General features: G+C 41.4%; 1 protein-coding gene across 14 annotated transcripts in view; it reads left to right on the top strand.

The window, feature by feature from the left end:
* The window catches only part of LOC106652273, a 79,152-nt gene that overhangs the window by 20,017 nt on the left and 34,293 nt on the right, over positions 1-24,842 (top strand). For 7 of the 14 annotated variants that reach the window (XM_023460860.1, XM_014371127.2, XM_023460859.1 and 4 more), the window contains 11 exons: positions 2,888-3,666; positions 4,348-4,380; positions 6,473-6,654; positions 7,276-7,394; positions 8,524-8,746; positions 10,185-10,549; positions 11,344-11,638; positions 16,181-16,249; positions 16,344-16,518; positions 16,778-17,002; positions 19,069-19,198. In XM_023460860.1, the coding sequence (XP_023316628.1) occupies positions 3,500-3,666; positions 4,348-4,380; positions 6,473-6,654; positions 7,276-7,394; positions 8,524-8,746; positions 10,185-10,549; positions 11,344-11,638; positions 16,181-16,249; positions 16,344-16,518; positions 16,778-17,002; positions 19,069-19,198 (1,983 nt within the window). In that variant the 5' untranslated portion in view covers positions 2,888-3,499. Of the gene's footprint in view, positions 1-2,887; positions 3,667-4,347; positions 4,381-6,472; positions 6,655-7,275; positions 7,395-8,523; positions 8,747-10,184; positions 10,550-11,343; positions 12,194-13,765; positions 14,789-16,180; positions 16,250-16,343; positions 16,519-16,777; positions 17,003-19,068; positions 19,199-24,842 lie in introns of those variants that run through there. The other 7 variants (XM_023460865.1, XM_014371128.2, XM_014371129.2 and 4 more) reach the window with 7 other exon arrangements.

Raw genomic sequence — 24,842 nt, 5'->3', positions numbered from 1 at the left:
CTCCCCCCCTCTCGCTTTTTTCTCTCTTTTTCATTAACTTTATATATTTTTAAGCCTTTGCCATCGAGAGAGAGAGAGAGAGAGAGAGAGAGACAGAGCGGCGTGGTAAAAGAGGGATTATTCCGATGGAAAGTTTTTAAGATGAAATTTTTTCCTCCTCGTTGATGCGAGTGCTTTGGAGGCGCGCACCTTTCATGTTTATTATTGTTATCCCATTCTCCCTTTGACGGGAGGAAGTTATTACTTATTTCGCGTATATCGACTGCCCAGACAAGTGACCACAGTTTTTTATATAATGACTCGCGCAAACTAATCTCGTGTATACTCGTGTATGTGTGGGCGTACACAAAATAATTAATCCCAATCTACAATCGCGCATGCCAGCACACATGCTCTCGTGCACTCTTTATGTTCATTACTGTTTACTCTTTTTAACGACTCGATGATAAATTTATGCTCGCGTTGGTTTTGCAAAAACTCGGTCGGATTCATATGGTTTTGTTTGTAGATTTCATTATTTAGCGTAGAGTTTTACACGAGTGCTCATTTATTTGTTCTTTAATTTTGTCGATTGAAAAACATATAACATAAGTTTTATTTTACCTGTAATACATTCAAATTCTAAACGAGAATCATAACTTTTATCATCTAATAACTAAAAAAAACCTCAATGAATAATTATTATAAAACTTTTTAAAACATTGTTTTGCAAAAACGACGACACTTCTCTCTTTGAAATCACGATTAAAGTCATAAAAAATACCCGTTTCGATGCCCGGCGAGAGATTTTTTTTTATCCTTTTGTAATTCGTCCTGCACTCTTTTTTTAATGAACGGCTATCGTGATACAATTTTCCACATATCAATGAAAGGAGAGAAAAAAAGCAGCAGCTTTGAAACCGTTACGTACCTGGTACATTTTCATTGGGCCGTGTCTACATCAAGTCGAATCGATTTTATATTGGTAAAAAATGCAGCGCATGTATCACGCACAAACGACGACGACCGCCACCACCGCTGTTATATATACTCGATATATATACGAAAAATATATATTGTACAATACGTATATGTTGTGCAGTAGGGAGAGGAAAGGGGGTTACACATCGGATTCGCTGCATTGCCTCGGCTTTTAAGTCGGTGAATCAATTCGGTTTCGATTATCCTGCTGCCCTGTGTGTGTGTGTGTGTGTGTGTGTAAGCTCGCTCTCGGGGTCTCTCTGCCGCGCGCTTGTATCGACAGCTTGTCGTTGTCGTCGTCGTCGTCAATTACACGGCAGATAATTTATATAGGTACGTTGTACTACGTATATTTGTATATGATAAGAATGGATGTAGAGAGAAGCTGTGTGTGCAGCTGAAAAATCGTAATACGATCTCTTCTTCTTACAATGGCACGTCGATCGCGACTATAAGTCGACTGCATCCGAGTATACGTATAAACTTTCTCGAGAGGTTGTAGTATCGCATCCTTATCAATTTCTCATGAGATCAGCTTTGAATTTGGATTTTACGCTGCTGCGATCGTTGTAATTGGTGCGTGGCACAGTGAATTCGTGCTAACCGAGTGACCGAAGCTCCTTGAATTCATATTATTATAGGCACATATATACAGACAGTCGGTCAATTTGTCGCTCGAGCGATCCTTCGCGTGTCGCGCGTGAACTCTGTATACATCTGAATCGTCCAAACATTCGCTGTAGCTGCTGTGCCTCATAACTAACTCAACAGCGGCGGCGGCTATTGTGCCAAATAATCCGTTGTCTTTTTACCGCCTAAACCTATTAGAAATCGATCCTCTTTATTGCCCACTCTCTCTCTCTCTCTCTCTCTGTTCTCCTAATGATTTAACGCCCTTGCTCTGCCTCGGCGCACTTTGTTATACAGACTAGGCACTTATACGCTGAAACATATATGCGCACGGTATACGTATCGTATGTAGGTGCTACTTGTCTTTGTCAAATCGCTTATATACCCGGCCGCCCCGCTCCGTTCCACGCGCAGCTATTTGACCCTGATCTTTTGAGAGGCGCGCGCGGTGTATCTCTCTCGCTGTATTATCATTTATCCACGAGGTCGACCCACACATACATAGACGGTGCATACGTATATACACGGCTCGCCGATTAAAAAAAAATCTCCGATTAATGTTTCACTCGATTCGGCGGCGGCGGCGGCAGCTTTTTAGAAAACGAAATAATTGACCGCTCCTCTCGGACCTCCTCTATCGGCGTGTCTGTTATGCATCCGTTCTTTGTTATTAAAAGAATTGGGTTAAATATGACTAATTATTCAAGTTGGAAAAACTCGCTTGAAATCGCGTTTTTTTTCCTTTCTCTTTTTTTTCAAGCAACCTCATCGTTTTGCTCGGATCGGCTGAAAATTCTGCTGATCTTTTTAAAATCACAATTTGTTCTTGCTTTGATTTCCGTGTTTTAAAAATTTCGGAATTCTGGTATTATGTACTGCCCCTGGTAGAAATGTTCAAAGTTAATCATGATCTGATGACCATAAAATGCCCATTTGAAATAATCATTGATTTAATTTGTTTTTTTTTTTGTTTTTGCGATTTTTCGTTTTGATTATGTATAAGTATCAAGGACATTTTAAATGGCAATTTAAATGATATTTTACTACAGGCCTACTTTATTAAGTACTTCAGGCCTTCGTCACTAGATGGCGAGTACCTTTCAACCTGTTGTGCAAGTGGCATAATAAAAATAATTGTATCAGTAGAAACATAACATGTAAATAGATATTTATGCATTTTTTTCGGAACTGCAATATCTCGTTTCTAAAGAACAAAATAATTTTACAACATTGAAAAAATGATGTATACAAGATTTATAAATTTGTGTTTACTGATCGTCTTTTTTTATTTTTACAGTGTTCATGACATGGTAAAGCTGTTCAAAGCACGTGATACATGACGATGATGCGACAATAAAGCTACCCTTATGACCACGTCTCAAGAATCTTAGACTAGAATCTCAGTGTCAATCAGCGCTTCCTAACAAAAAAAATAGTATAAAAATTACAACCAGAAACAATCAACCTTTAATTGGAAACAGAAAAATTATAAAAGCACAAAAAGTAAAAAACTATACATAATTAGCATTAAACTAAACAAAAGAAAGGATAACAGGATAAAAGAGCTCTGCAACTCTAAGTGCCAATAGTGAAAAAGCCAAGCAACATTTCTGTGTATGCAACCCCTTCAGTGTCAAAAAGTAAAAAAAATAAACGAACAAACGACTCGAATTAAATTGCATTTTTAACAAGGACAACGTCGGAGTCGAAGCAAACAACAACCCAAAACAAAAAAAAAGTTATCAAAGCCCCCAGCGCAATGAGGAGCAGCGACAACGCAACGGCGGAGGCAACAACACGGCGCGGCGCTACCCGCAGAACTACCCACAACAGCACGTCGTTCGACGGAATCGAGAAGTCGCTGTCGCTGTCGCCAGTAGTCGAGGCTGCTGCTTAACTGCGCGGGAAGATGGGCAACAAATTGTCATGCAGTTGCGCGCCCCTGATCAAGAAAGGCTACCGTTACGAGGATTCGCCGTGGCAGGCGAACGCCCGGGGCCGCTCGAGCGCCGGTGGCGAGCGCAGGGGCGAGACCGGCCACTTGCTCAGGTGCGGAAGCTTAAGAGAGAGGAAGAGGTGCGCATTACCATTCTCATACTCATTATTCAGCGACGAAATTATTGCAAAAAAAATATCTTGCCATTTTTTTTATTTTTTTTATTTGATTTGATTCACGGGGATTGATTTTCTTGCTCGTTATATTCTCGATCGTGCAATATCGATCTCGAATGCTTTACAGACGCAGTGTGGTTTGGTTTACGAGAAGTCAATGATTTCGATGACAATTTAACTTCAAAACGATTGAATAAGTCGGATCGAAATTAATTCGAAAAATCGCAGATACTTACCCGCTCTCAGCATTTCTCGCTATTCATTGCAATAAAAATAAAAATTTCAGAAATCATATCTCAAGTAAACCTGACTTTGACATATTTTAATTTGATTATATCTGAGATGTTGATTTATTTTATCCGAAGTAAAGTGCATAATAATTTTGAATGAATTTTATCTCTCAAGTACAAACGAATCGTATTGTGTATGCGCATATCGTATATCAAAGAGCACGTAAGAGTATAATAGACAAGTGCACTGAGCATAATGCGTTCAAGAAACCGAAACGATCGAAGTGGGTAATTACGACACACTCAAAGCCATTAAAGTTGACATTGTCATTGTCGCAGAAGCGACAGTTCATCGTTCATAAATGAGTTTAATCATTTTACAAAAGACTCTAAAATATTATTTTTCAATTAACAGCGCTAATGAGAATAGTCGAAATAAATTTCTAAGGTATGGATAAAGTTGTAAAACTAATAGAAAACCTTCATTCAACACTTGGTGTTTTGAAGCAATGTTGTTCCTTAAGACTATGCTAAATTAAATTTTTATCTCTTCATCTGTTTGTCATTCGATAATCACAAAGTCACAAGTCAAATCAAGTTGATTGAGCATATTTCATATTATTCATGACATGAAAAATAAAAACATGTGAAAAAATGTTGATCAATTCATTGAACTTTATTCTAGTCAAATGATAGATATTTAGTAAAATGGCTCTGCGTTATTGTAACTACTTACAAAAAATATGCAAACGAACTGTCGTTAAATATATCTATTTGAAAATTATCTTAGCTTGATCTACTGCGAGTAGTTAGTTGCCTATCACGTACTGCAAAACTAAAAGATTCTCTTTACTTCTAATAATTGAACTGTAAAGTTGATTTATTGCACATCGAATTATTAGCTGATATTTTTGAATATAGGTTCAACAAGCGATGAATTTCATAAATGAAATGCATTTTTCTTTTAAATATTCGGAGTTTGATAGTTTAATATTCTGAAAATATTTAAGTTTTGGTATGTACTTTGAACAATTTTTCTAATTGAATTGCTTTATCATCGATGCCGAATTAAAACAATCATAATCGAAAAATACTTTATTCTCATATTCTCGCTCTGTTTCATTTCATTTACACCATATACGTTGCATATAAATTTGAAAATGCCTGCATTCAGATTTTTATAAAATTTAGAGTTTATGTTAGCAGTTGTATTAGTAGTGCTGTTAGTATTGGTGTTAGTTGAGGAGATGCATTTTGCTCTTACTATAAGTCGCCGTTTGTTACTTACGACGAGAGCTACATGAAAAGCGGCAAAAGCAAACTGCATACAGACCTGCACTTGCATCTAGACTTTATATAGCTATGTATGTATAGGCAAAAAGTCACTGCCAGCTTTTATTTAATTCCTTGGCATTCGTGCTCTTTCTCTTTGAATTCCTAATTTTGAACGCGCGTATATTTTCACGCATACATTGCCGTATTCTCACTTGGACATTTGAATACGGCAAACTGAAATTATACGCAAATGCGAGATGTAAATGATAAGATGGAGATATGTAAAATAAAGTAATTGAGAGACAGAATCCTTTTTTAAAGAAAATTAATCAAATACTGAAGTTATTATGATCAATAAACATATTAAATTACAGTATTGATATAAAAGCTAGCATTGATTCATACTACTTATGATAGTATTTTAACACTCATAAAACACAAATTAAAAGGTAGCATACATGCAAGATGAAAAAATTTAATTTATGGTAATGGAATAAGCTGGATACATTTCGACCTAAAGTGCAGAATTTACATTTTTATATAATTGGAATTTAGATTTGATTATTTCGAGAAATTTACTAAAAAATTAATATGACAGAAATAATAATTATTAGTAGTATCTTTGTTGATCCAAACATTTTCAAAAACACATAGAAGTTAAATAGTTTTTATTACACAAAAAATCAAATTAACGCGACGTTGACTGTTTACGTAACTTCAATTCGCAACTTTTGATTTATTATAATTTTGATTATATGTTTGTTTCAATTTATTTATTCATGCATGAATAAATTTACTGCAACCTACGCATAATTTTATATTTCAAGTAGCATTAGTAATGGTATGTTTGGAACTGAACAATTTTATACATTTCAAAAAAGTATTTTGAACAAGACCCGAATAAAAATTTTCCAAAAAAAATATTTAAACTTGCTGTCCAATAAAAAAATTCTACAAAGCGATAAAATATATATCGACGCGTCAAGCTAAGATTGTTAAATCCAGCAAGATTGTTGTGTGTAACAAGTTTTAAGATAAAAATATAAATTGGAAGAAAATAAAAAAAAACACAACAAACACATGCACACCGTAGTCGAAGCATTAAAAATTTAAAAAAAAAGCAAACGATTCACTGAAAACCAACTGATCTATATAAAAGAAATAGCACACACCCATAGAGAGGAACTTGACTGTAACATTGGCCGAGTCTCGGCTGTTGCCGTTTATTTTATCTTTTTCATGTACACGCACACCCACACATGCAGACTATGGGCGGAGGTGTTTCACGTAACGAGCGGCGCCGGCAGCGTGAAATGGCAGCAGGTCTCGGAAGACCTGGTGCCGGTGAACATCACCTGCATTCAGGACACGCCCGAGACCATTTTCCACATTACCGCGTACAACTGCCAGGTGGACAAGATCCTCGATGTCAGACTCGTGCAGCCTGGTAATGTATAATAATAATAATAATAATAATAACTAATGACACATGTGATATTTTCTAGTACATACGATGTAAAATCCAATTTTGCACGTATACGGTATAAATCTCGTTTAACATGTGCAAGTAGTTTATTCGGTATTTTGTGTATACGCGCGCATCTGCCTTCGGGAGTTCGGAGTATATAAACTTTGTAGCTGTCTCTCTCTCTCTCTCTCTCTCTGGCTCTAGCATTTGTGCAACTCGAAGCGCTTCTGCTCGTCTGGCGTAAATCGTCTTACATAGATTACACACAGGCTTATCCCGGGCGAGCTCTTATATAGCCGGAGCTATTTTATATACAAGGCAAATCGAGAATCGCATTTGTTTATTCATTTGTTTATCGAACGAATGGGTTTCGCTCGCGCGCAGCGTGGCTATTAAATTATTTTGATCGAGTGAAGAAATATTAACGTATGCTCGTAAAAATTATTTGAAAGTATATAGTTGATTGAGATTAAAGGGACTACTAGACTTGGCCCCGTTTAATTCCGGAAATCGTTTCAGCTAGAGTCAGAGAGCGCTTAGGGGCTGATACTTTCGACCTTTTAATTAGGCACATGTGAACCGAATCATTTATTATTCTAGGCACTCGAATTGGACAAGCATCGGAATGTTTTGTCTACTGGAAGGACACAATGACTAATGACACTTGGGGACTGAATTTCACTTGTCCGATCGATGCCAAGCAATTTCGAGAATGCGTTGTAAGTATTATGCATTTATAGCCCTCGCGCACCCGCGCGCGCGTATTTACTCAAACACTTTCTCCTCGAAAGCTCCGATTAAGCTTGTTTACATTTTAAATTTGTACCATACCCGAAAGCATATAGCGGCCCCGTTAGTCCGGTTTGAATGATATTTTCTCTCTCGCACTCTCAATGCAGCATCCGAATGACCAAATCGGCGCTGCCCGCGTGGTATGGATGCTGCTGCAGCACCTATTCATTCATAATATAGTTAAACTCATTTATAGTTGCGATTCAAAATATGCCCGCGTTCCTTTGAATTGAGGATAATTAAAAAGAGTTTTTTACGATCCGGGCATAACAGATTTTTAAAATTTTTTTTTCAAAAAAGTTTCCGTAGTCACATTCGTGGCCTAATTAGGCATCTAGTGCGTGGTACAAATGCTTAATGGAGTTTTGAACCGATGTTGTTCAAATCGTGCTTATACAATTATTTGGACTTGGTCACTTGCAGACTTACAAATTTAACGATACTCGCCATCTAGCTGTAAAGGCTTGAAATATTATTATCTCATTTAATCTCATTAAAATATTATTATCTCATTAAAAGTGTTCTAAATTTTTTGAAACCATTAAATTATCATCTCAGATATCCGTACCCCACCCCATAAATCAAAATTTTGATCCAGTTTTCTGAAACTTCTAGTGAATATTTCTCTAAAAGGCTCTATGGTGACCTTCATCTTGATGTTTTTAAGGTCGCCATAGAGCCATTTAGAGAAATATTCACTAGAAGTTTCAAAAAACTGGATCAAAATTTTGATTTTTAGGCTGAGGTACGGATCTCCTTAAGTACCTTTGATATTTGCGACATATATTGCACCTTCGTCGTTCTTTTACTGCAATAAAAATGATTTTTGAAGTGATAATAACTCAACTGTTTCATTCTCGAATACACAGCGTTTGAACGGGATAAATTTGATTAAATTTGTAAAACGAACTCTCAAGCCAAACCATGAACTACGCGTATTCTTACGGTCTACATCTATCAAAATGTCGCCCATAGAGAAAAATGAGCCAGATTTCCTTTTTTTTCTCGCTGACAAACCTTATCCCCGAAATTAACTAATCCGTAACTTTGTCGCAGTCGCCGTCGTTCAAGATCCCGCGCAAGGCCTCGTCGTCGTACTCGCTGCGGCTGGAGCCGCTCAACTCGAAGCAGAGCAGCACCAAGCAGAAGGTGAGGAGGAAGCCGCTGTCGACCCCGGCCTCGCCGAGCCGCGGGGCGTCGCGCGAGCCCCAGTGCACCTGCATGACCCCCGAGCAATTCAATCGGCTGCGCCAGGATCCGAGATACAGGCCTACTTGCGGTGAGTATATAGCAAACAATATTTTATCACTGTTATTATTATTAGCCGCGTGCACTGCGCTGCTGCTGTTGTTTTTGTGCGGGCATATGTATAGTTGGTGTACTTTATGCGGTCGGGGATCGCTGCAGCAGTATACATACACACACACACACACACACACACACCCACGATACGTACGGGTGACCTGTGTGCTGCTCGTCGTCCCGCGTGAACCTTCCGCGCGCCAAGACCAAATGGAATAATAAATCGACCTTGCCATCGCCGCGAGGCTATCCGCTGCTGTATACTCCCCAGTGCAGTTCCGGTTGCGCAGCGTTTTCTCTCTTATTCACTCTCTCATTCGTGTGCACTTTTTTTCTCGTTCTCGCTCTCAATCGGCTCTACTACAACTGCTATCTTACTACTACGAGTATACGAGTTACTCGCTGCGCTGCGTTGAATTTTCAATCTCTCTCTCTCTCTCTCTCGTGCCGCACCTTATATGTAACGCGCCGAGTGTATGTATGCGTGTATGTGATACGGCACAAGTTTTTGGGGGCGAGTAAGTAGGCTAGTTTTAAACCGAGGCTGATAGTTTGAATTTTTTACACATCTGCGGGGGTGGCTAAAGCTGTTTCTCATACTACTACTACTACTAGCTCATCCACACACAAGAGTGACTGTTCGAGTTCGGAGTCCGCCATGCTACGGTATATTATATAACTCGGTGTAACCGTGAAGCTAGATTGATTTCTTGCGAACTACACGTGTATTATTCAACAGTTTAAAAGCTATCCCGATGCCGCTGCCGCCGCGCGTCTTAACGGACAGTAATTATTCAATCAACTTTTAGTACCCGTGCAGTCGAGGAAGAGAGTGACTGGATAATTTAACGGCTTGATTACTCTTGTCGGATGAAAATTTTCTTTGCCAAGTCTTTTTTTAATTTACATTCCAGCTTATCAATTATTACTGAACCAAAAAAAAAAATTTCATTCGCCGCAACTTTGCCCCACCCTGTGTCATCAAAATTTTGATTAATCTACGAGTGGATGTAGATATTATAGTATAACGGGGCTCTTCGCTCATTTCGATCGGTTGCGTCGCTGCTGTCGCTGCTGCTGTGGTTCCGCGCTGCAGTGATCGTCCTCGGATAATTTGATGAGTCCATCAAAATGATAATGCACCATTTGACTGAGCAATAATAATTTCCGTATGCCTTCGCAGCTACACATTCGCTTTAGCGAACTATCATAATGCACGCACGTTATATCTATAGCTCTAGCTCTATTTCTTGAATCCAATTATACGGGCAGGTCATCATTGGGTTGAAATCGGCGAGGTAAATGATCGAGCTGAGATTTTGTGCAGCGATGATCATTATCATAAACTTGAAATGTTTATTGATATATTTTTATTTCAATCAAAACTGATTTTTAACTCAATCTCTTCTCTCCAGCAGCGGCTCAAACTCTGCCGAGGCTGACCTCGCGCTCGGCCGACGCGGAGATGCAGCAGCGGGGCGACAAGATGCCCAACGCCGTCTCGAGCGGCTCGCTCTACGACAACGTCAACAACTCCAACAACACCGGCGTCGGACCCGGCGGTCAGATGACGGCCAATTCGGCGGCACAGGGCAAGCTTTTGAAGCCCGGCGAACAGCAGCAACAACAGCAGCAGCACACGCTGCGCCGCCAGACGAGCGTCGACAAGCAGCAACAGAGCGAGCAGATGTGTCAGACCGGGGTGAAGACCGCCAACGTGGGCATCGGCACGACCAACGTCGGCTCGCAGGTCCGCAGGGCTTGGTTCATGCAGGATCAGGTGAGAGGCCGCGAATTTTTCATTCTTTACTTTGTTCAAAAATGAACAGGTCCAAGTTTTTATTCGGTAATTAGAATTTTTTACTCGACGAACGGAAATAACAGCTAATTATTGATGAAAATTTATTAAATTTGTATTATACGATTTCTTTTCATTTTTGTTGAAAAGTCGATTCTACGCAACTATCTCGTATCGGTCATGGAATCGCTCTTTATAATGCAGAATCTGCATTGCAGATAATGTTTAGAGCAAAGAGTCAAAGAGTCGCGCGCGCACACACGCATTCCTCTCTCCGATACACATATGGTGCAACGTACGAAAATAAAAATTCGCACCGGTTCAAGATGTATTTTCTTATACGTATACACTTCTTTGCGAGTCGATGTACACCGAGACCCGGACCGGAAGTAGCAGTGACCAAGTGCACTGACCGAACACAAACAAAAACAATTAGCTGCTGTCGTGTAAACATCGGCGAGTTCGAGACACCACCGCACGCGAGCTTGATCCCGAGCTTGTCGGCTAGGAGATAGAGACGTCGTTGACCTCTCTCGGTCGAGAGCTCGAGAGCTATACATGACACATCGTACACGACGAGCTATCACCGAAGCTTCGAGATAATCCGCGCACACAGCACACATACGTCAATCTAGTCCCCTTCCCTGTGTTGACCTTCTTAGCCAATATTTACACGATAGCTGTTAATTATTATTGTTTGTATCCGGTCAGCGATCGACGTAACTATATATCAATCAATCCAAAATACTAATACAATGCATATCCAATTTCTACAGGTGGAAGGGCCCGACGGCGAGAACAAAGTAGGCTCGGCCACACCCGGCGGCGGGCCGCATCCCAAGAAGCCGCTGCTCAAGCACCAGGACAGCATGACCCGTCAGACGAGCTTCGACATGGGCACCCAGAGCAGTTTGGGTGGCGGCCTGATGCCCGGCGGCCGCTACCAGCACCGCAAGGAGCAGCTGCAGCACACGCGCAGCGCCGACTACACGGAGATGGAGCTGCGCAACGGCAACCTGTTCGCCAGCCTCGACAACAACAACGTGCCGCCCGGCACGCGACGCAACAAAAGTAAGAGCACCGACGACATGCGCATCGAGAACGCGCACCTGCAGGCGCGACCGCCGAGCGGTTTGCTGCCACCCCAGGGTGGTCCTTTGGGTCCTATGGGCCAAGCCCAGCAGCAACAGCATCCGTTACTGGCTGGCGCTGCTGGGCCGCCGGGCGTCGGTAGTATCGGTCCAGGCGTAGGCGGCTTGGGCGTGGGCGGGGTCGGCGGTCCCTTGCCGCCCGGCGCCGGCATGCTCGGAGCCGCGGGCCACATGCTGCCGCCGGGCATGGTGGTGCCGCCGCCGCCGCCGCCCCACGTCGTCGATCATCACACGCTCAAGCGCATGTTCAAGCCCATGTCGAGCATCGAGAGCCCCGTCACCTCGCCCGAGATGACGCGCAAGCGCCATCCCCATCACATCAACTTTCATCAATGCTATCCGAGCAACAACAATCAGCAGCATCGGTACGTCATGTCGGACGCCGAGAACGACAACTACGCCGTCTACAGGCAGCCCTATCACAATCGCCTGCAGACCCTCAGGAGGGTCCACGAGATGAATCGTCATTATTCCGGTATTGCGTCATTCATGCCATCTCTCTTCTTTATTTTTTATTACTTTTTTTACTATCTCTCTCTCTGTTACATTTACGCACCTCATTATACCTCATTTTTTTCTATATTCACGTTTCTACTCCCTTTTTTTGGAACAATCATGTTCGATGTGATTGTAGTTCTATCCGAGCAGGGGTATATCTATCTGAGAGCGTTTGCGTATAGCCGATATGATATTTTCATTTTTGTCACTGTCGGTCTGCAAAAGCTCTTGAGAATATAAAAAGAAACTTGACCGTATCTAATGATTTGGAAATAATCGACGGAACGCGATGAAATTACATTGTTTTCTTTCAAACGGATCTATTCGATGCTGATGTTAAAAATATATAACAAATTCAGCATCGATACAAATTTTTTGAAAACAAAGTTAATCGAATACTTCTTCAATGGTTGAGAACTACGATTTTTGAATTTTTTCTCTAAATTTCGCATGTTTGTTGTATCCTGTGATAATGGAGTCACAAATGTTTTTCTTTACATGACAATTTTTCACCAACTTTTTGATACTTTGAATTGATATACCTATCGATATAAAACTCCGAAAACTGTGAATTTCCGTTTTTACAATTGATCGTCTTACGCAGAAAAAGCCACATCATCATTCAATCATTATAATCGTTCTTATCGCCTTCGAAATAAAATGTTTCTCAGCGGTTGCGAGTCAAGAAATTATTTTCACAATCTGTACTACTTACTTCAGTAATTACAGTAGTATCTGTACTTCAGAAATTCACAGTCACCAAAAACATTCAACTGCAATTATACGTTTGAATGTTTTAACGGATGCCACGAATTCACTTTTTTCTTAACACAAATAAGTAAATAAAAAGATGATGTATTGCGCAACGTCGGGCAAGAAGTTTGTCAAAATACAGAACGCGCGACCAGAGAGAGCTCGAATTGAAAAGGGCAAAAATAAGTAGGGAAAAACATAGCTTTCTTCGCCCGGCGTTCATTAAAAAGTCAAATTTAAGAATAAACAGTTATCATCGTACTCGCTATCTCGTATCTTTTCGAAAAGTTTGCGGGTGTATAAAGTTCGAGTCGCAAAATTTTATCTCAAAATTTTATCGCAAGAACAATGCAAACTCTTACCCCAAACTAGCGCAATACATCATTGCATAATATTAAAAAAAAATTGAATAATGGCACTGAAAAAAACAAATGAACAAAAAAAAATGTTTTTTTTTAAAGCACAAAAAACTGTGTCATGATTTTATATCAATATTACTCCATCACGCTAATTTTTTTACTTATCACTTTTATCATCTATCATCATCATCATGCCTGTGTCTCTATTTGTTGTGTCTGTGTGTCACTACTACTACTACGTTCGCTCTGTGCACCTGCCTGCTCTGTCTATCGACTAACGCACACCACCACCACCAACCACCAACCACCGCAACCAACACCATGTTACACATCGCTGCTGTGTGTGCTGCCTGCGCTCCGCACTGTGTGTCACTCTCTGTGTGTGTATCCATGTCACACTGCACGCACGCACGCCGCAAAAAAAAAAAAAAAATCAGCACGCACGCCCGGGGCCGGTGGTGGAGCCAGCAAGTTGCCGGCGGGCTCGTCGGCGTCTCTGCCGAGGCCGGTAGCGCGCCATCAGCAGCAGAACAATCACGCGATGGGAAATGGTCCTCCTCTTCAACATCAGCAGCAGCAGCAGCAGCAACGTGGCAGGATTCCCAACGGACAATACCTGAATCTGAGCTCGAGCAATCTGGCCACCATGAACGGGGGTACGACGACGCACACGGCGACTCTGCCGCCCCCGGGTTCGAATTCGCGCTACTACGCTGCTGGCTCTGCTACTGTCGCACCCTCGGCCACCGCATCCTCGCTGCACGTAGTCGCGAACAACTCTGTGTCGTATGGCGGTGGCGGGCCGTCGCCTCGCGCGGCCTCCCCGCTCTACATTGATATCCAAGCGCAAACGTCCGCTGCGTCCTCCTCGTCTATGTCTATGTCGCAACCACAAAATCGACCAGTCGCGATAAATCGCTGTGTGGCTGGGACCGCAGGTGACGTGTCGCCGCCCTCGGACAACGTCATCTTCGACAACCAGTGCTACGCCACGACGCCGAGCTCCAGCAACGGCAACAGCGACCTCGAGCAGCAGCCGGGTGGACCAGCAGGAGGACAACCAGGTGGCGGTGGAATGCCGCACTGTCAGCAGCGCAACTGCAACGGCCAGGGACCGGTGTACGGGCCACCGCCCCCGCAGCGACCTCCCTCGGTTCAGGCCCAGCGACCGCCGAGCGTCCAAGCCCAGCAGAGACCGGCCTCGGTGCAGGCCCAGCGGCCGCCCTCGGTTCAGCGTCAGAACTCGCGCGATCAACAGCCCCAGCAGCAGCAGGGTCAACAGCCGGGACAGGGTCAAGGACAGCAGGGACAGAACGCGTCGACGCCAGGCAGCCCGACGTCGCGGCTCCTGCTCGAGTACGAGATGCATCTGCGGAACACGCTCGCCAAGGGTATGGACGCCGAGACTTACAGTATGCAGACCTTCGAGACAATCATGTCGCAAAGCATGGACGACTGCGGTGAGCTCACGCCGATCCCCCCCGCCCGCAACACCACACAACCAACCTTCTTCGATCTCAATTTCTCGCAGGCAAAATGCCTCGAGTGTGGTGCCGAGCTCTATAACTATCTATCTATCTCTTTTTTCCTCCAACCTTTCTTTTATCCGCATTATAGTATTTCGATTCTTCTCGGCAATGAGTTGAAAAATTCGCGCTACATTGTACACGGCACGCGAGTTTGAAGATTGACTTGGATTGGTAGTTCTTGAATTGCACACATACACAAACCGCACAATCAACTTGACCATATATAGGTTGAGAAACTGACTCGACTTTTACACGACTGACGTCACCCGGCTTGTGTAAATATACTTAGCCAGTTTGTTCATTAAATTAATAGATACATTGTTGAAATCATCATTAGCTATATTAGCTAGCTTTCATAAAAATAATGACAAAAGAACGTATAAAGCGTTTACTGAGCACATTGTAAATAAATGGTATTTATCTCACATGATGATGTTGAGTCATGCTCTATTGTTAAATATGTATACGCAATCACGCTTGTACCATCACTATGTTGTTGACAACAAATTTTATTACATGTATACGCGCGCTTGTGCATCCATTTTGGCTTTGAAAAAAAAATTGGACCATGTTAGTACTGGGATTTGGAGACATTTAGTTGAAAGCTGTTGATTTCAATTCGTGATTTCATCCTCATATTTTCTAAAAAAAATCATCATGATCAAAATAAAGGCAAATGCAATGTGTCTGCCATTTTTACGTTTTAAACAGGCTAACCAACTAATGAACATAGCTGTTGCGACATGATTTTCACACAGTTTTTTGTGACACCTCGAGAAAGTCGACGTGTCAATGCGATATTTGGGTTGACTGTTAACCGGTGACTATACATATACGAATGAAATTTAGTTGAATAACGAACAAAAAGGAGAAAGAAAATAAACGGCGAAATCTGTCGGCTCATGAAATCACAACGTAATCAAACACTCATACATACATATATACGAAATTGCCATTTAAATGCGCTGCTTTTCATTAATCAAAAATGTATGACCTATTAATGCTCGACGTTCGATTCTCGATTTGCGGTACACGCACATTATCTATACGTATTCACCTCTACGCGTGGTGTGGCCGCCAAATAATAGAATCGTCTATCATGGCTTGGAAGTCGTCGTTCGTATATTTTGGAGAGTCTCTGATGAGACAAGCGAATATATTATTGATATCCAGCGAAAATTATCCGCATCGATTATAATCGACACCCGATAATATATTCTTTGCAGATACGTTTTTGAACAAAGCGTGCACAGGGGCTTAGTAAAATCTCTAGAGTTGACGGAAAAAATATTAGATACATCAATGACGATTTACTAATTACAGAGTACGGTGACAACGCCAACGTCCAGCCGGGTCAACAACCCTCGCAGCGTACCCCGACTCCAAGGAGACGTGAGTTTTTGAAATCTTTTAATTTATTCGATACGAAAGAAGCGTACAAACGAGAGCAGCTCAAACGAAATTTTTCTTCTTTCTCAATTCGCAGGTTCCAGTGCCAACAAGTCGTCGACTTTGCCGCAGTCGTATCGCTACTGCACCGAGAGGCAAAACAGCCGCGACAGGGACGGTTACTACAGCGACAGAAATGAAATAATGCGCGAGAGGAGAGAACGTGATTATGATCGCGATCGAGGCTATCAAAGCGATTATAACTCGCAAAGGTAACGACGACAAATTTATTTAATTGTATTCGCTCGAGTTATTTCGAGATCGTGTATGTACCACCAAACGTTCTCAAACTCATTATCCAAATATATCATTCTTAAGGTCTTTGACGATCCAAAGACTAACGAAAAAGAAAGGCTCGGCTATTGAGCATTTGAGAATCGTACATTTCATCGTTATCACGATATCGCTTTTTCGACCTCTGCGTGAATTCCTTGCAACTTTATTTTGATTTTTCTCTCTCACTTTTTGCAGCAGGTGCGCCAGCTGCATCGGCGAATCGGCGCGAGCCCAATGGTTCCGTCACTCGGACGGCTGGCGGTCGGGGAGCTCGACCTTCGGCTCGACGGCCTCGAGCGTACCGACCTACACGGGCTTTCACAGAGGCGGGCCTTGGGACTCGCTGCCGTCGCTGCGCCACGAGGGCAGCCTCAACGACAGCGGCTACAAGTCCAATCGCACGGATTCCCTGGAACATCGGTCAGTGCAGTGGATTTTTGTTATACGCCTCAGTAAAGAGATTATTTTTCCCCTCTGAAATTGAATCTGTGGATTAGTTGATTGAGATACGTTTACTTTTACGTACGCGATCGAAGAGGTAAAATTGAAATAACTTTTCGCAAAAAAACTCCAATGGGAAATAGGTTTTATTTGGCCATGTGAGGCCTACAATTGCGCCTAAATGGAAAAAGTTATTCCGGGTGAATAAGAGCGGTCAAACTTTCATACACTTATCGGTCGTTGTGATAAAACTAACGCAAATAGAGAGAAAAAAAATACCTCAAAAGCTCGTGCGTACACGCCCAAATGTATATACTAGACTAGAGGCAGCTGTTGAGAAAAAGTTTCGCTTTGCCTAGTTTTCTCGCTCTACGGAGATATAATTACATTTCTCGCCAGCGACTGCGTCACTTTATTGCGTTGACACGCCCGTCGATTTAACACCGTGAGTTTGCTCTCTCTCCCTTCTCTCTCAGACACGGACTTGGGGAGTCTGCACGAATATCGTTAGCGAGCAGGAAGAGACAGAGAAATGATTTTTCTCCCGAGAAAATCGAAAAACTTGATTAAAATTATGAGGATTTAATTGACCGAGTTTCTGCTTTGAGAGCTGTGTAAAGTGAACTTATGTCGGAATAATTTTTCTTCGTTTGAAATTTTTCGGTTATGGAAAATTGATTAAAATTTACCAAAAAAAAAAATGTTTGATATACGTTTGGTATTGCTACGATGTTCACTGCAGCTTGTTTTAAAGCTCATCGTTCGAAGTTATAAGTGCTGAAACTTTTGGGTATTTTTGTAACAATAATTTGTAAAGTTGTTTAAATGAATTATATTTCAAATATACCCATATAATAGTTGTTTAACAGGGAAGATGTATAACTTTATTGCAGATCTATTTACCTCCACAAAAACTCAAGTTTTAGCTAACGTCGGTAACACAGATTGCAGAGATTACCTATTTGGGGTAAGCTTTCTCGAGTACCATAAAGGGGTACGAGGAAAAATCATTTTCCGGCAGCTTGTTAATCGAACACGGATTGTATCATTTACTTTTAATTTCAATCAAATTATTTTTCCAACAATTAAGCTATTCGATTGTGTCTATAAATATTTTTATTTCACTTTAACTTTGATATGACTTGCGTGACTTTAAGTGAATCCACACGAATCTACGATTTTGCGTATACAAATATTTTCACTTTATCACTTGCAGATTTGTAGATAAAAGTATACTTGCCATCTAGTGTCGAATAGTTGAACTTATTTCGGATCATTTAAACTACGCTTAAGTTGTAACATAATTGTAAGTTGTGTTTTGAAAAATTTTAAATGGTCATGTTTTGTTGATTATGCTACTATTATTATTGAGTATTTCTAAAAAATCTCTCGAAAAGAACTCTCTTCTAGTAAAACCATTTCATCAAATCGTCAAATTTCTAAATTTCATCCTGTTAATCTGAGTGCTCAGTAAATATAATTTCAGTAGTAGTTACTGATTTTAGTCAGACTTCAATGTATGATGATACGTTGTAACTTAAAAGTCAAAATATTTAGTTTACCTTTTTCCCCAGCTATTTTTTATTGGATTTTAACAAAATGGGTATTTTGAAATTTACAAAAAAACGAAAAATCTCTAAAAATTAGGAAATTAAAACTATAAACTTATGCAAAGATTCTTAACTAGTTTCAACGAGGTCAAATAAATTCTCAAGTTCGAGAGTATAACTGGATGATGCTTAGAGAACTCCAAAATGATCTTCTCATATTCCTTCACAAAGTTCGTTAACTCTGATCTTATTCGAGATTGCGTACAGTCAATCACAAGAGAGATCTTGCTTAAACTCAAGTTTATCGATTACAAATGCAATTAATGCGCTTTTGTCGAGGCAATTTAAGTAATGAAACAGAACAGATTTTCATGTAATTGACTTTTCTCAATTTATGCGTAGCGCATATATTATATTTATCGTATTAACGACCTAGTTTCGCCGCAATGAATTCAATTTCGCCATGGATGATTTTTTTTCTCATTTCATACACAGGGGCACATTTGATCGTCAGGACAGCGTGAGATCGGACTACATGTCGGACCGAGAGAGCAGATACGGCATAGTGCAGCAGGCCTCCCTCGAAAGCACTGACTCGAGACTCTGCTACTTGACGTCTTCAGAGGTGAGTAAGATTTTTGACCAAGTGCTCTGTTGACCTCGTGTGCTTTTCCTTATACCCCCCGTAAGCACATGCACTCCGTAAAATGTTATATAATTCTTATAATATCGGGAAGTCTCATGCACTACCTAAAGATGGTACGAAATGCAAAAATGGTGAAAGACTGCCATGTATTTGGCTTATGAGATTTTTTTGGAGTATGGCTTCATTTCGTACCGGGGATCAGAAAAGTTAATTTCAATACCTATAGAATTTAAATATTTTGTAACAAACCAAAATCTTGAAATTGAATATTTTCTTCAGAGTTATAATTAATATTAAGAATGCGAAAAAAAATATATTCGCGCAACAATATCTGAAAAGGTAAATTACTTGGTAAACGTTTCCTCGAATTTGCGCATTACTCAAGCGTTAATAGCTTTGTAGGCGATTATAAGAAAAAAAAGAGGAGGGTGAACCACAAGATCGCAGACTTTTTTACTGCTGTACACGCGATTTAAAACCCTACGCTGCAACACCACTTATCCAGTCATTTTTTCAGTGAGAACACCCTAAAGCTCGCGTAATTTCATTTTTTCATATAAAATGCCTGTAACAGCATACTTGTTTTAAATTAAAAAAATTTCAGTTTAGTTTAATTTAACGCTATAAAAGTATTTCTTACATGTAAAATGTTTGAGCAAACTGTTTTCGCACATTTTTTTGAGCCAACGACTGACTACTACCACGTAATCCGTAAGACAATAAGATTTTCATACGCGTCGCCTACATTTTTAAATCTTTACTTTTAATTAGCGTTGACCATCCGCTCACGTCTTTTTCACGATACCTAACGCGTAATTGGCAATTGCAGAATGTAAAAATGAGCGATATCGAACTGCGCGCGGATTTCTTCAGCTTCCACAAACTTTTTCGGCCATGTTTGTTCGCAAAAAAGAGAGTATTCGGTCAATGGATCCAATATCTGCTCTTTTTTTTCTCTCATGCACGTTATCAAAGCATCGATTTATTACGCTGGGCACTTTCGTCGTCGACGTAGTTACGTACGTGTTCCCGATTCGATCTTTTTTTTTTGTAATAATTGAATAAAAGTTATTCTTGTTATAATTAAATTCGTAAAATTTGACGTGTCTCCATTCAATTATTTTAAAATCCTTTTGCATTAAAAAAAAGGTAAGTTCAATTCTACATTAGAAAACCATATTATTATGCGTACACGATTGCAGAGGAAACGCTTTTCGAAAAACGATAACAATAAATTCTGCAACTCGTGAACGCGAATGCGTATTGAAAGCGCGTGTCGCAAAGTCGATAACCCAGAAATCACTGAGAGTCCTCTGGGGGGGTGATAATCTATAGATGCTGTGCGCATGTAACCTCCTCGTTTTCGAGGTCGCGCGTGAAGAAGTGAAAACTATCATGTAGATTCTTAAAAAACATTATTTTCGCGGAGATACGAAATCTTCTGATCCGATTTATAAGTCTAAAATAGTCGACGTATAAAATCGAATAATTATCTTACATTAATAAAATTAAAGCACGAAGCGGATACACCAAATCCTGCCAAATTTACATAATCATTACGTTGGCTTCGAGCGACACAGTTTTGTGTTAATTTTCTGTGTTTCGCGCAGTTGTTTTCGCTGCAATTTCTCTCTTATCAACTTTCAATCAAGCAAACTTTGTACTTTTTCAATCCATCTCTCTCTCCTATTCTTCCCGCAACACAAAATGAGTGCATTATGCCTTAGTGTATCATGGGCTGCGCGCGCGGCACAGGTTCCTTTTTTATCTCTCCGCGCGCGGGGGCGCATTGTAAAAGTAAACTCAAGCGGATTCTTTGTAAACTGAGCACTGCTCGTAGCCAGCCAGGCCGACTTTAAATTAAATATATATATATATATATATATAAAAAAAGTGGTGAAAAAGTCCACGACAGATGCGCTCCGCAGATTGGAATATGAAAAGTTAGAGAGCTCCGTTTCCTCCTTTCTCTCTCTCTCTCTCCACACATGTTAGTCTTTTATCCTGCGCGAGCTGTGTGCATTTGAACCGTATATATAGTGTATATGCGCTTGCCGTCCTTCGAAGAATTAAACAAACTGAATGAGCGCGGGGCGGCTGCTGCTGCTGCTGCGATTTTTGTAACGTGTTAAACCGGTTGACCTGATTTTATATAGATGTGTGTACGTCGAGAGAGCTGCAGCGCGTGCAGTGACGTAACCATTAACCGAGAGCTGCAGCAGCAACGTCGATCTATTTGATTCGGAAATTACAAGAGCTAGGCAAGTTTATTACATTTCGCAGCTCGGGATGAGCTGTTTCTGCATGCTTACTACTGCTGCGCATCATAAGTTCTGCGGCCGTGTATTTTCGCGAATTAAAAATATCGCAAACATTGCGAGTTGAAGTGAATTTCATGACTCGTTTCAATTAACTCGATCGCGCGTGGCAGCAGCAGCACGTCGTTATACGTCCGCGTATGTTTTCATAATGAATGACTTGTTCGTGCGATGATATTGAATAAACAAACGAAAAAAAAGTGGAATATTTCAATTTATTCGTGCACACACATACACGCGCTCGGGGGTTTATTTTTCTCGATCGCGCGTCAGTCACTTTTGCAAATTACTCGGTCGCGATGATAATACGCAGAAATTCAAACGTAACCAATATCCATTTGCTCTGCAATGTGCCACCTACTCCGCCGCCGCTGCCATTCGATAATATTACGCGCTCGCCGCGAGTCGGGTGTCGAGTGTGAAGAGCAGCAACAGCAGCATCATCATCCAAGCTCAATCGAGCTTGCACGCAAAACCTTACTCACACAGAAATGTGCGGGGCTCGATATAAGCCTTTTGTCGCGCTTGTTTTCGCGAAGCTGTATTATCTATCTGTAGCGTCGTGTATATTTGTGAAATCGGATGGCGCCCAAAAAAGAGACAAATGTTTTGTTTGTTGTTGACTGACAAGAAGAGCTTGTTATAAAAATGTCGTAGAAAAATATGTGTCGGAGACGTTTTTTTTCTCTCTAAAATCACTCGGTGGCTTAGTCGAACAAAAATCATGATCGGATCATCCGGGGGGCAAAATTCAGTGTCATTCTCGACACGGCAGACAACAATTTTATACACCATTTCAACCGAATACAACTCTATTTTTATTAGAAGGTAAGGCCATTCAATTTGACAGAGAATCGGCTCATTTATATACTATAGGTATAATACACACACCCACACACACACACACACACACAACATGCGATCGCTCAAGAGTGTACAGGGTGGAGTGTGTATGTATGTGCGAGCGTAAATGCGAGTGCAGCTCGCAAACTAGCAGAGAAATTCTATGACCTATAGTACCTGGAGTATAGCTGCACAAGTCGCATTGTCGCGCACGCGATATATGCCCGGTCGTGCTGGTGGTGCTGTTATGCTGCTGCTGCTGCTATACAGCACTGCAACCGCAGTAACTGCAACAAAGGTTTATACGGATTGTTGCGCGCGGAGCCACACGCACACACACACGTATACATATAGAAGCTGTTGAGAGAAAGAGAAAACCAGCTTGCCAGTTGTATGGTATAATACGTATCGAACTGATTCCGTGCGCAATGGCAGCCACGACTACGACGACGACTACGACGAGATAACAAAATCTCGAAAAGACACGCGTTTGTGCAAATTGTGTCTATATACTTTATACTGACTATAGTTTATTTTGTTCGAGCTGATTTGAGAGTACGAAAAAAAATGAAATATTTATTGGGCAAATATCATCCCTCTAGGTACAATAAAGGACGTGGTTATGATTGCTCCGAGGTTGCGCGAAACGTACTTGAAAACTGCTGGTGACAATTATTATGTCGTACTATATTACAGCAGCAGCAGTAGGTCGCGTCCCAAGGCCTCGTGTCTTTTCTTCTCTTCTCTCTCTCCCTGCGTCGCGAGCTGACGGTCCAGTTCATGGCTCTGCTGCACCTACCTATATAGCTATATGTAAAGCCGACTTTCTATATCCTGCGGCACATTGTGAAATATATGTTTCCATTGTAACGATCGGCTTATTATAACCACTTGAAAAGTAGAAATATGAAATGAAAATGATAATGACATTCGGAATGAAGCTTTGAAGCTTCTCGACTCTTATAGAGCTTTTTATATAAAGGAATAAATGCGTGTAACGACGATGAAGCGACGGTATATTGCGAAAAAAACGTAACGTCGTGTGGGAGTTGGGAAGAAAAAAATAAATGAAGACTTGGGTGGAAGGGGACGAACGAATATCATTGGGATCTAGGACAAAGTAGGGAATCGGGAGCGGAGCGCGACACGATGTTCGGTGCACCGATGACGGATTACATTTATTTAGTTAATCGTGTACATAAACTCCATGTGTGTGTGTGTGTGTGTGTGTGTGTGCGTGGCAATGAAATGGTCTGTCAGAAGCGCAACTGCTCATCCGCGACACGTGTATACAAAAAATTTGTACCCGATAAAGTTTATTCGAATGAATGGAAGGAAAAAAAGTTGTGAGGTATTTAAAATTATACGTGACACGTTTATAATTACTACTTAGCGAGTCGTATATTAGACACGCTACGTAGAATATTTAAAAAAGCTCAAAAAAGCCACTCGCGTCAAATGATTTTGTGCGGTTCGGTGCAAAATCGTCCGGGCGAGACATATTATACGCAGCTCCATATGACACATCGTTTCTCCGTTAGATCTTACATTTAACGCGCGCTGCATTTTCTAAAGAGCCGCCGTCACCACCGACACGTAAATTCGACGACGTATATACACGACGAGTTATATACTCGCGCGAACACCTATACTACATATATACAGATCGTATATGTGTATGTTAAAGTGCAGCTGGCCGGGTAGCATTGGTGCGCTTTTACTGCTGCTGCTGCTGTACTCGGTGCATAACGCGTGCAGGCGGCCTTTGACGAAGGCAGCGGCAGCAGCAGCTTTTATTAACTTGCCTCTTTCTTGCCGCGCGTCTTCGCTCCGGCTTTCTATTCATGATGTATATAATCCCGAGAGTCGAGCTCTCCACCAGTACCAGCACTAGCAACGCCGCTCAAGCCGCGGTACCTTACTCTCTTTTTCGACGCATTTCCTCGTTGCGCGCTCCGTGCGAGAGGCGTTTATTTCTTTCATCCTCGCGTCCCCGCGCACACGGCGTTTTTCTTTTCTTCTCCTCTATAGGCGCGCGCGCTCGAAACTTTGCTCGTTGCGAGCTTTGTCGAGTTTTGTTGCGGACTACTCGTTTCTCTCTTTGTTACCTTCGTATACTTTTTTCTAACGCCACGCGTGTGCGATCGTTTCTTTTTGTTCGGATTAGCGCGATCTTCCGCGATCAACCAACGAGGTATATAACACACAATCGCAAACGATCATCAGTTAAGTTATATGGCGACTGGTCGTAACGTACCTAGGAAAATAGTCGATCGCGCGCGCGATAAAACGAATGATTCGTACCTCGCTCGAGGCGTGCAGCAAGCGTATCTGCTCGTTGAGCGCAAACGACGTGCGTCGATGATCGCGCGCGCCCTCCGAGTTGTGAGCAAGAAAAAGAGGAGGTTGCGATCATCCACAACACACGTACGTATAACTGCGCAGGAAGTTCATAAAATGAA

The sequence above is a fragment of the Trichogramma pretiosum genome, unplaced genomic scaffold (genome assembly GCF_000599845.2).
Source record: "Trichogramma pretiosum strain Unisexual culture from Peru unplaced genomic scaffold, Tpre_2.0 scaffold6, whole genome shotgun sequence".
NCBI classification, from domain to species: domain Eukaryota; kingdom Metazoa; phylum Arthropoda; class Insecta; order Hymenoptera; family Trichogrammatidae; genus Trichogramma; species Trichogramma pretiosum.
This window is presented reverse-complemented; position numbering and strand designations above follow the sequence as displayed.